Source organism: Cyprinus carpio, chromosome A14 (genome assembly GCF_018340385.1).
Source record: "Cyprinus carpio isolate SPL01 chromosome A14, ASM1834038v1, whole genome shotgun sequence".
NCBI classification, from domain to species: domain Eukaryota; kingdom Metazoa; phylum Chordata; class Actinopteri; order Cypriniformes; family Cyprinidae; genus Cyprinus; species Cyprinus carpio.
The window spans coordinates 29,975,903-29,988,423 of record NC_056585.1 but is presented as its reverse complement, the minus strand read 5'-3'; the positions used below and the strand labels follow the sequence as shown (position 1 = coordinate 29,988,423).

General features: G+C 41.4%; 1 protein-coding gene across 1 annotated transcript in view; it reads right to left on the bottom strand.

The window, feature by feature from the left end:
* Positions 1 to 8,089, bottom strand: part of LOC109088545 (ellis-van Creveld syndrome protein) — a 13,852-nt gene extending 5,763 nt beyond the window's left edge. Inside the window, exons 1-7 of the mRNA XM_042770573.1 lie at positions 7,795 to 8,089; positions 5,722 to 5,820; positions 4,934 to 5,020; positions 4,633 to 4,859; positions 3,742 to 3,814; positions 3,332 to 3,406; positions 3,105 to 3,227 (exon numbers count right to left, since the gene is read on the bottom strand). Of these exons, the coding sequence (XP_042626507.1) occupies positions 3,105 to 3,227; positions 3,332 to 3,406; positions 3,742 to 3,814; positions 4,633 to 4,859; positions 4,934 to 5,020; positions 5,722 to 5,820; positions 7,795 to 7,977 (867 nt within the window). The 5' untranslated portion in view covers positions 7,978 to 8,089. The remainder of the gene's footprint in view (positions 1 to 3,104; positions 3,228 to 3,331; positions 3,407 to 3,741; positions 3,815 to 4,632; positions 4,860 to 4,933; positions 5,021 to 5,721; positions 5,821 to 7,794) is intronic.
* Between the last annotated feature and the right edge of the window lie 4,432 nt (positions 8,090 to 12,521).

Here is a 12,521-nt window from a genome sequence, read left to right as displayed (position 1 = left end):
AAGGGGGAGGTGTTGCTTCAATTTATAACAATGTTTTCAGGATTTCTCAGAGGGCAGGCTTCAAGTATAACTCGTTTGAAGTATCCAGTCTGTATCCAGCTCAGATGGTGGATCAGCACCTAGAAAGGACCTCTACAGCCCTGAAAGACAGCGGAGACCAGGACTAGAGCCCCAGAGACAGATCCCTGTAAAGACCTTGTCTCAGACGACCACCGGGACAAGACCACAGGAACCAGATGATTCTTCTGCACAACCTGACTTTGCTGTAGCCTGGAATTGAACTGCTGGTTTCGTCTGGTCAGAGGAGAACTGGCCCCTCGACTGAGCCTGGTTTCTCCCAAGGTTTTTCTCCATTCTGTCACTGATGGAGTTTTGGTTCCTTGCCGCTGTCGCCTCTGGTTTGCTTAGTTGGGGACACTTCATTTACAGCGATATCGTTGACTTGATTGCAAATGATTGCACAGATACTATTTAAACTGAACTGAGCTGCATGATGACATCACTGAATTCAATGATGAACTGCCTTTAACTGTCATTTTGCATTATTGACACACTGTTTTCCTAATTAATGTTGTTCAGTTGCTTTGACGCAATCTTTTTTGTTTAAAGCGCTATATAAATAAAGATGACTTGACTTGACTTGACTATTGGTGCTTCATATAACATTATCCAGAGAAACAAGTGTTAATGATAAATCCCCTGTGATGTTTGTACTGGCTACTGTATACAGGCCACCAGGGCACCATACAGACTTTATTAAAGAGTTTGCTGATTTTACATCCGAGTTAGTGCTGGCTGCAGATAAAGTTTTAATTGTTGGTGATTTTTAATATCCATGTTGATAATGAAAAAGATGCATTGGGATCAGCATTTATAGACATTCAGAACTCTATTGGGGTTAGACAACACGTCTCAGGACCTAGTCATCGTCGAAATCATACTCTAGATTTATACTGTCACATGGAATTGATGTTGATGGTGTTGAAATTATGCAGCCAAGCGATGATATCTCAGATCATTATTTAGTTTTGTGCAAACTTCATATAGCTAAAACTGTAAATTCTACTTCTTGTTACAAGTATGGTAGAACCATCACTTCTACCACAAAAGACTGCTTTGTAAGTAATCTTCATGATGTATCCCAATTCCTTAGCATATCCAAAACCTCAGAACAACTTGATGATGTAACAGAAACTATGGACTCTCTCTTTTCTAGCATTTTAAATACAGTTGCTCCTTTACTTAAGGAAGGATACCTTAAGGAGGTATTTCGTATTGCTTGGAGGGAAAGTAACCTATCTTACAGAAAACCATTAAAAACTGCTAGATCTGATTACTTTTCGTCTTTTTTAGAAGAAAACAAACATAACCCCAGGTATTTATTCAATACAGTGGCTAAATTAACAAAAAATAAAGCATCAACAAGTGTTGACATTTCCCAACATCACAGCAGTAATGACTTTATGAACTACTTTACTTCTAAAGTCGATACTATTAGAGATAAAACTGTAACCATGCAGCCGTCAGCTACAGTATCACATCAGACAGTGCACTATAGATCCGATTGGGAACAGTTCCACTCATTCTCTACTATAGGAGAGGAAGAATTGTATAAACTTGTTAAATCATCTAAACCAACAACATGTATGTTAGACCCGATTCCATCTAAGCTCCTAAAAGAGGTGCTTCCAGAAGTCATAGATCCTCTTCTGACTATTATTAATTCCTCATTGCTATCAGGATATGTCCCCAAAAACTCTTCAAACTGGCTGTTATTAAGCCTCTCATCAAAAAACCACAACTTGACCCCAAAGAACTAGTTAATTATAGACCGATCTCGAATCTCCCTTTTCTGTCCAAGATACTAGAAAAGGTAGTATCCTCACAATTATATTCCTTCTTAGAGAAAAATGGTATCTGTGAGGATTTCCAGTCAGGATTTAGACCGTATCATAGTACTGAGACTGCTCTCCTTAGAGTTACAAACGACCTGCTCTTATCATCTGATCGTGGTTGTATCTCTCTATTAGTGCTATTGGATCTTAGTGCTGCGTTCGACACTATTGACCACACCATTCTTTTGCATAGACTAGAACACTTTGTTGGCATTAATGGAAGTGCATTAGCATGGTTCAAATCATACTTATGACCACCATCAATTTGTAGCAGTGAATGAAGAGGTATCATATCGTTCACAAGTGCAGTATGGAGTACCGCAAGGCTCAGTACTAGGGCCGTTACTCTTCACGCTTTACATGTTATATGTAAATAATATGGTATGATATAATATGGTAGATCTTTTGCGGGTGAATTCTTACTTTACAAATTACAGACATGGCCGATTCGCATGGAATTAAGATTACAGACAACCTCCGCAATTATTACAAATGACTGGAGGTCACCAGTTAATACTAATCCCGTGCGAATAGGCTTTATGACTTGATGGCTGCTTATTCTGAGGTCACCATAGCCACCAGATCCAGTACGTATCCAGACCAGATGGTGGATCAGCACCTAGAAAGGACCTCTACAGCCCTGAAAGACAGCGGAGACCAGGACTAGAGCCCCAGAGACAGATCCCCTGTAAAGACCTTGTCTCAGACGACCACCGGGACAAGACCACAGGAAACAGATGATTCTTCTGCACAATCTGACTTTGCTGCAGCCTGGAATTGAACTGCTGGTTTCGTCTGGTCAGAGGAGAACTGGCCCCCCGACTGAGCCTTGTTTCTCCCAAGGTTTTTTCTCCATTCTGTCACTGATGGAGTTTTGGTTCCTTGCCGCTGTCTCCTCTGGCTTGCTTAGTTGGGGGAGATTTATTTACAGTGATATCGTTGACTTGATTGCAAATGATTGCACAGATACTATTTAAACAGAACTGAGCTGCATGATGACATCACTGAATTCAATGATGAACTGCTTTAACTGTCATTTTGCATTATTGACACACTGTTTTTCTTATTAATGTTGTTCAGTTGCTTTGATGCAATCTTTTTTGTTTAAAGTGCTATATAAATAAAGGTGACTTGACTGAGTGTGGCCCAATTCATGCACTAGTCTTTGCCGTTTTAGTTTAAACAGTGAACAGTGTTTTGTAAGGTTACCATCTGCAGTGAGCGCTCCAGCTGCTCCCGTCCTGTTTTCTCCACCTCCTCTATAGAGCACATGACCACATCAGTCTCCGCCCCCTCGTCCACAGACACGCCCCTCATCAGCAGCTCCACCTCCTGCAGGACATTGAACACGTTCAATAGAGCGAGTGCCATGTGAACATGGTTTTGAGCTCGTTACAGTCACGTGTGTCTCTCCTCGTGTGAGTTCAGCGTCTCACCTGCTGCTGCTGCTGGTGAATGATGTCTGCATGCTCTCTGTCACCCAACAACACTCGCAGAACCTGCAGGAACATCTGCAGCACACCCACAGAGAACAACAGTAGTGAGTTAGATCGTGAAAAGAAACGAAAACACACTGACATTATAAAGGCACATAAAGATCACATATAGAGCACCTTCTATTGCCACTACAAAGAAAGCTCTAGTCTGGTTTTCATCTGACTAAAACTGCTAATACTGCTGCTTTTATGTGATGAATTGCTTCTGTTTTTCTGCATTTGTAAGTGAAAAACATCTGCTAAATGATTAAATGTCACCTAATGTCATTCTCTGGTGAATTCTCTTCATTTGTCATGAATGTTCACGTAAATGCACCAGTATATTATGTACGGAGAGCTGTGTGTCGTACCCTGTACTTCTGCCGCTGTAGCTGTGACGTGTGCAGCTGGAGTTCCTGTAGAGTCAAACACAGCAAACTCACCCTGCAAAACACAAATATCAGCACTGGGTATAAATCTCCATTGCTGGTTATCTGGATATTCACATCTGCTCTGTACAGAGGTCAGGGGAAGTGAAAAGGTCTTTCACTATTTCCACTAAATCTCTGTGTTTCAGCTTGTACTGCTGTACGACTGGAAGATGTTTGAACCGCTAGTTGTGCTCCTCGTTTGTAACACCGTGTCCACACCAGAAGCGACAAGACTATGCTCAGAATATATAAACCGCTTCTAAAATAGAGTTCACTGTCACGGCTGATTAAGACAAAAACTCAGATTAACATGGAAAAGATATGTGTGTAGTTAGGACACGGTGTAAGTAGCTTTTCACAGTAAGAGCACATGCGTGTTTCTCCCGTGTGCTTTTCACCTGGAGCCAATCAAATGTTCGGATGTTGAGTTTTTCTGATCACATGTTGCTGCTGTCTCACAGACGCATTATAACTACAGTTTGAGAAGACCGTAACTGATGAAGTGTGTGTGTTTGTGTGTGCGTGTGTGTGAGAGTGTGTGTGTGCGTATGTGTGTGTGACAGTGTGTGTGCGTATGTGTGCGCGCGCGTGCGAGAGTGTGTGTGTGTGAGTGTTTGTGAGAGTGTGTGTATGTTTGAGAAAGTGTGTGTGTGTGTGTGTTTGTGAGAGTGTGCCTGTATGTGTATGCGTGTTTGTGAGCGTGTGTGACAGTGTGTGTGTGTGAGTGTTTGTGAGAGTGTGTGTGTATGTGTGTGCCTGTATGTGTATGCGTGTTTGTGAGAGTGTGTGACAGTGTGTGTGCGTATGTATGTGTGAGTGTGTGTGTCTGACCGTGAGTGACACGGGGTTTGTGGGTAGTGCCGGACTCTCCTGAACACATGACTGGCGTGTGTTTTAGACGACGGGCCGCAGGAGACGAACTGACTGCTTTCATCATCGTCGTCCCTCTCTTGGCTCAGCCAATCATCACCCAGCGAGGAGGCGGAGTCCTGGCTGGGCGGGGCCTGTCGCTTGGGCGGCTCGTGCAGGGAGGGGTTGGAGGCTCCATCTGCTAGCGGCTAACATTCATCAAACACACACATTAATAACATGTCAGCGCTGAAGCTCTGACTGACTGGAGATCGAGACTCACTCTGTATCTCTGGCTGATGGGATACACGACCCTCGCCTTCAGCGCAAACGCCGCCACGTCGCTGTTCACCGCCGACTGACACCGCTCCTGAGAGAACACGAATAAAAGATATCCGTCTTCACTCAAATGATAATGCTGCAAATAAACAGTCTAGGCAGTATAATTTCCATGTTGTCCTTTTTTAATGTTGATTGTTTTAATTTCCCTATAATTATGTCTTTCCTGTTGTGCGTGTATATTTGAAATTGTTTTGAACATGATACAGGCTGGACTACGCTTTTAGACAAGTCCTCGTGAACATCACTCACGGAAGCTCTAGTTTGTGCTAGAAACTCGTGCTGGAGCTGGTGTGAGTTAAGCTCTGCAGGACCTCCAGGAGCAGGTCTGGACACCCCTGATATAAACTCTCATAATTTGGGTTCCTTGCCACTGTCGCCTTTGACTTCCTCAGTGAGGATTTAAAAGACAATTAATATTCAATAATAATGACACTATTTATATTATTGTGAAGCTGCTTTGAAACAAGCTGTATTGTATGGAATGAAGGACTAGATTTGAAGATTTGACTGTATTTAGTACAGGTGAGAGTCTGGTGATACACACAAGTTTTCTAATTAATTCACCCATTATATCACTATTAAAAAGTAATATGACACATTACTGATGTCCTGGTAACTAAAATAAACTACTTACTCCTCTCTCTCTGGCAAACGCACACAGTGAGCGAGTGAAGATGCACGTTTATCATGTTTTCTATATTATGTAGGGTTGGAGTTTGTGGTACGTACGGCTCCTTCAGCAGGTTCTGCCTCTGCTTGTGTTCTCCTGCTGTCACAGTCGCTCTCCTCCTCACTCTCCTCCAGACGCCTCTGCAGACCTTCACATACCTTCAACACAACACTCTCAGCATCACCAACTAACAGTCCATAATATACTGGAGTAGACTACAAAGTTATGTTGTCATCAATTCGTAGCAGTGAATGAAGAGGTATCATATCGATCACAAGTGCAGTATGGAGTACCTCAAGGCTCAGTACTAGGGCCGTTACTCTTCACACTTTACATGTTACCCTTGGGAGATATCATCAGGAAACACGGTGTCAGCTTTCACTGTTATGCTGATGATACTCAGCTCTATATTTCTTCGCGGCCCGGCGAAACATACCAATTTGCAATACTTATGGAAAGCATAGTCGATATAAAAAACTGGATGAGGAGTAATTTCTTACTGCTAAATTCTGAAAAAACAGAGGTGTTAATTATAGGACCTAAAAGCTCTGCATGTAATGACCTAGAACACTGTCTAAGCCTTGATGGCTGCTCGGTCAATTCTTCGTCATCAGTTAGGAACCTAGGTGTGCTATTTGATAGCAACCTTTCCTTAGAAAGCCACGTTTCTAGCATTTGTAAAACTGCATTTTTCCATCTCAAAAATATATCTAATTATGGCCTATGCTCTCAATGTCAAATGCAGAAATGTTAATCCATGCGTTTATGACCTCAAGGTTAGATTATTGTAATGCTCTATTGGGTGGTTGTTCTGCACGCTTAGTAAACCAACGTCAGTTAGTCCAAAATGCAGCAGCTAGAGTTCTTACTAGAACCAGGAAGTATGATCATATTAGCCCGGTTCTGTCAACACTGCACTGGCTCCCTATCAAACATCGTATAGATTTTAAAATCTTGCTTGTTACTTATAAAGCCCTGAATGGTTTAGCACTTCAGTATTTGAACGAGCTCTTGTTACATTATAGTCCTCCACGTCCACTCCGTTCTCAAAACTCTGGGAATTTGATAATACCTAGAATATCAAAGTCAACTGTGGGCAGCAGATCCTTCTCCTATTTAGCGCCTAAACTCTGGAATAACCTACCTAACATTGTTCGGGAGGCAGACACACTCTTGCAGTTTAAATCTAGATTAAAGACCCATCTTTTTAACCTGGTTTACACATAACATACTAATACGCTTCTAATATCCAAATCCGTTAAAGGATTTTTAGGCTGCATTAATTAGGTAAACCGGTACCGGGAACACTTCCCATAACACCCGATGTACTTGCTACATCGTTAGAAGAATGGCATCTACGCTCATATTAGTCTGTTTCTCTCTTATTCTGAGGTCACCGTAGCCACCAGATCCAGTCTGTATCCAGCCCAGATGGTGGATCAGCACCTAGAAAGGACCTCTACAGCCCTGAAAGACAGCGGAGACCAGGACTAGAGCTCCAGAGACAGATCCCCTGTAAAGACCTCATCACCTCGACCATCGGCACAAGACCACGGCAACCAGACGAGTCCTCTGCACAATCTGACCTGTGCTGCAGCCTGGAATTAAACCACATCATGCTGGTTTGGTCTGGTCAGAGGAGAACTGGCCCCTGACTGAGCCTTGTTTTTTATTTTTTCTACATTTCTGTCACTGATGGAGTTCTGGTTCCTTTGTCTTGTTTAGTTGGGGACGCTTGACTGATTGCACAGACACTATTGAAGAGAGCTGAACTGGATGATGAATCACTGAATCATCAATGAACTGACTTTAGCTGGAAAATGACTCTGTTATTGTCTTCTTTCATTATTGACAAACTATTTTCCTGTTTGACTCTGTGAAGCTGCTCTGACAAACAGTATTGTATAAAGCACTATACAAATAAAGGAGACCTCAAATGTCCTCAAAGTTACAAATGACTAAAAATTAAAATCAACACTGTTTAAGTTTATTTCAATAAAACAACAGAGGTCTGTGATAAGTGCTCGTTTACACAACACGCGGTGCTGAAAACATTATGATGAACAGATGAGCTGTACAACGCGACTAACCGAACAATGACCATTACTAACTATTTTATTAGCGGCTCTCACCGGTGCAGCGATGCTGAACAGCCGTTTCCGGTGACACGCGTAGAGCAGCGCGGCTGCGAGGAGCGCGAGACTCGCACCGGACACCGCGGCGCCCGTTACCGGACCCCACATCGCGTCCCGGGGCTCTGACGTCTCAATCAGCACATTTTCCGAGCACGAGTCCGATGAGGCGTTAAAGCGCATCTCAAACGCACGGTTGACGCGCGCACAGCCTGCTTTAACGAGCGCGATTCACGCGCATTCTCCTACTGTCCGCGGTACTGTTACTTTTGTTTGGCAGGGTTTGCAGCCAATCGCAGCGTGGCATCGCCTGAGGAATGTTGTTCATTGAGCCAATCAGAGGCGCGCGGGGGCGGGGTTTCCCGCAGTTTCCAATCTTCGGAAAAGTTGGGCAAAACGGAAATAGGAAAACAAACGGCGAAATGCGCGTTTCTTCTCGTTCACTCATGAGGTATTTACATACACATCTGCCGTTATTTGCAGCGTTTAAGGAGCAGTGCTGCTGTTGACATGAATACGAAGAAAACAACACGAATTTAAGTCTCCTAAAGAGTCGTTCAGGTTGTTGGTTTATTTATCCTCGCGGTGAGATCATTTAATCGGTTCGTGATTAAACATTCTACGTTTGGAAATGGATGTAGGGATCGATGGATGTTTTGTGATCGTGAGCGCGCTGCTGTCGCTCGCGCGTGCTGGTGTGCGCGCTCACGACAGATCAACAGTCGCTGGACAATCCAACGATCATCAGGAAAGAAAGATTTGGAGAAATCGCTTCGCAAAAAAATGTTAATGTTCTTTTTAAATCCCAAGATTAAACATTTGTTAGTTGTTTTTGTGGGAAAAATGAAGAACAGACAGTAGTTGTTTTTCAGAGATGAGGAGAAATGTCAGCTCTTGACAACAGCACGCGGAGGACGCAGGTCACGCCCCCTATACCTTATTTGGTCAGTGGGCGGGGCAGAGAACCAGCAGACACATCTGGCATCCAGTAGAATTTGCCTTGATATCTGTCAATCATCCATCATTCACCTGTACCTGCTGATCTGATGTGTGTTTCATTCAGAGCGCGACGAAGCCTTCAGCGTTTGGAGTCTCGTTCCACAGGTGCACTCAGGTGTGTTTGTCCCCGTGTTCACAGACTGCTGTGCTAACGCATGCTCAACGTTCTGAAAGTCAGGTGTGCTCTGATTGGCCAGCTATCCAGTGCGTTGTGATTGGCCAGATGCTTCAAGCGTGTGATGGAAATGTTACGCCCCTCACATACTGTGATGTGTGTCCCAGCAGCACGAGACTCAGTCCAGCTGCTCCGCTCGAGCACATCCCATCATCGCTGCTCTTTCAGCAGTTCAGTCAGTACTGTAAGGAGTCACTGAATAACTCGGGATACTGGTTTATTTCACGTCAGAGTGTAAGGCACATTTATAAACCGAATAACTTAAGTTATTTGTGAATTAGTGCGTACTGGAGACGCGAACCGTTTCAAACGATTCACACATAATGACTGATTATAATGACTTATACTGTCTTCTTACACGTTGCGTTGCGTATCGTGCTGCGTAAACATAAAACCATGTCTGCATTTGTGATCTGAGAAACAACAAGCTCTACTCTACACTGCTCAAAACTCTCGTTTGAATCATCTTTAGAAAATTATTTAAATATAAAAAAAGTACTTACAGGCTGTGATTTATAGAAACAGTCGTTGTGCCACAGACACATTGCAGGCTACTGCTTCAGGAAATAAAAATAAAATGTGCAGCACACATCTGAATATTTGGGCTGAACTGTTCTGGAACAGTGTTGAAACACAACTTAACCACTGATTTCTACTCATGTCCTCTTTTGGAAGACCAAACAAAGTATTTTCACTTTCAAAAATAATACTAAAATACTTTGTAATGCAGTAACTTTGTATGTTTGTCTTGTTTCTGAACTAACAAAAATGATTAATGTGCTCATATTCCTTAAAAATCTCATGCTGGAATATACTTAGGTCCTCCATTTTTGGTGTTAAGAGCCAACACTCAGATTTAAAAAAAGAAATTCAGAATTCTGACATTATAATACTACAAGAAACATGGAATGTAAGAGATTTGTCCACTGGCTGCCCAACTGGGTTTAGAGAAATCATTTTACCATCCACCAAACTAAGAGAGGTGAAAACACCCCAAAAAAACTTTATAAAATTCCGCTGATAAACCATCAACTCCTGGTGATTTTACTGTAGAAAGTTGTTGCGCCGCCTTAGACATTTCATCAAAAAAACCCATTACGTCCAATGACTTTTTGTCCTCAGGTCCTAATTTAGGAAGATCTCTTATGAGCTGGTCCATACATCCAACATCACAGTCCATATTACCAAACAGTTCTTTATAAAATTGTATACCCATCTTTCTCATTTCATTTGGGTCAAGTCAAGTCACCTTTATTTATATAGCGCTTTAAACAAAACAGATAGTGTCAAAGCAACTGAACAACATTAATTAGGAAAACAGTGTGTAAATAATGCAGAATGACAGTTAAAGGAAGTTCATCATTGAATTTAGTGATGTTATCATGCAGCTCAGTTAAGTTTAAATAGTATCTGTGCAATAATTTGCAATCAAGTCAATGATATCGCTGTAAATGAAGTGTCCCCAACTAAGCAAGCCAGAGGAGACAGCGGCAAGGAACCAAAACTCCATCAGTGACAGAATGGAGAAAAAACCTTGGGAGAAACCAGGGTGTCTGCCTCCTGAACAATGTTAGGTAGGTTATTCCAGAGTTTGGGCGCTAAATAGGAGAAGGATCTGCCGCCCGCAGTTGACTTTGATATTCTAGGTATTATCAAATTGCCAGAGTTTTGAGAACGCAGCGGACGTGGAGGACTATAATGTAACAAGAGCTTGTTCTGAAGTAATTGTTCCATTTTTTCTTCTAAGATGAATCATACATTTCTTTTATGCTTCCTTTCGTTCAAGCCAAAAAAAATAAGCAGTTGAAGTATCCATTTCTTTAATTTAAGATATTCTTGCTCTTACTAGTGCACCTTTTACTCTTTCTTCCAACAATGACTTCAATTCACTGAACCATAATCATCAACATCAATCAATCTTCTTTCTATTTCTTAAATTTCATTCTCCAAGTTTTTTACACTCCTCTTCAGAGTAAAAGTAGCATTATAAGAAAATCGTTGACAAGAAACTTTAATCTGTGCTTTTCCCACCTCCCACCATTGAGTCAGATTTTCAAAATTATTTTTCCTTGGTTTCCAAATTTCCCAAAAATTACAAAATTTCTCACACAAATCTTTATCTTTTAATAATTTTACATTAAAATGCTAATAAAATGTAGGTCTTGAAACTTTTACAATATTATAATCTAAAGTCACCATATGATGATCTGAAAAAACATTCGGAAATATATCAGTATTAATAACGCTATTCCTTTCTGATTTTCTTATATATAACCTATCCAATCTAGCTCCTGTCACAACAGAATCTAATATCTTTACCCAAGTATATTCCTTCACCAATTTATTTCTACTTCTCCACACATCTTCTCAAGACCCTGCAGCTGCTGAACTCAACCAGATTAGACGTCTGCTCCAGACTCAGGATATAACTCACACATATTTACATACATCTACATATACACGCACACACCTATTCATGAAGTCTCTTAAAATCAGATGTTGGAATATACAGGGTCTGCGCTCTTCTACTTTTGGTAACACGTCTGCAGACCAAGACTTTCTCAGCAGTGTAACAGATATCGCATTTGTGACTTTCATGAAATGTGGTGTCGCAGTAATGAGGCTTTACATTGTCCAATAGGAAACAAAGAAATTGTTGTTCCTTCATTAAAAAATTCTAAAATAAAATATGGCCGTGACTCAGGTGGAGTACTTATTTGGCACAAAGACAATTTGAAACACTTGATAAAAAATTATTAAAACTGAAAATTCATCTATTTGGCTTGAAGTGAAATCAGTGATATCATAATCTTTAGCTCTGTGCGCTCTATATTCCTCCTCATGACTCTCACTGTTACAAAGAGCACAGCACAGTCTGGCCAATTAAAATTACCAATTAAAACATGGATTAAATTATATCACACAATCATTAAACATTCTACTGTATGGGAGTGAAATCTGGTGACCAGTAATACATTTTAAAAATTGGGATAAAACTTCAACTAGAAATTATCAAAAATGTTTTAGGGGTCCATAGAGGTATGACCAATGACGCCTGCAGAGCTGAATTAGGCTTATACCCACTGAAGACTGAGATCCAGAAGAGATGTGTTCAGTTCTGGCATCACCTTCATCAATCTGATCCTGATTCAATCACAATCCTCACCAATGAAACCTCATCCTCTAAACACGCTCACTCTTCAGCTCCTCACTGACTACACTTCATCCCCAAAGACATTATTAAAGAAAAGGACAAAAATCTAAAAGACACTCATGATGAATCCCTAAAAATACACTCTGACCTTCAAAATAAACTCCAATGCTACTCAACCCTAAACAGAACCACTAAATTTGCCAATTATTTATTGATTAAACCATTTAAAGAAAGACAAATCCTCTCCAAATACAGACGATGGGGAACCATGATTTAGAAATAGAGAGAGGAAGACGTAGACAAACATGGACAGAGCGAGAGCAAAGGATCTGTAGACACTGTGATCTACAGCAAACAGAGAACGAGAAACACTTTCTGCTGATATGTCCTTTTGTCCTA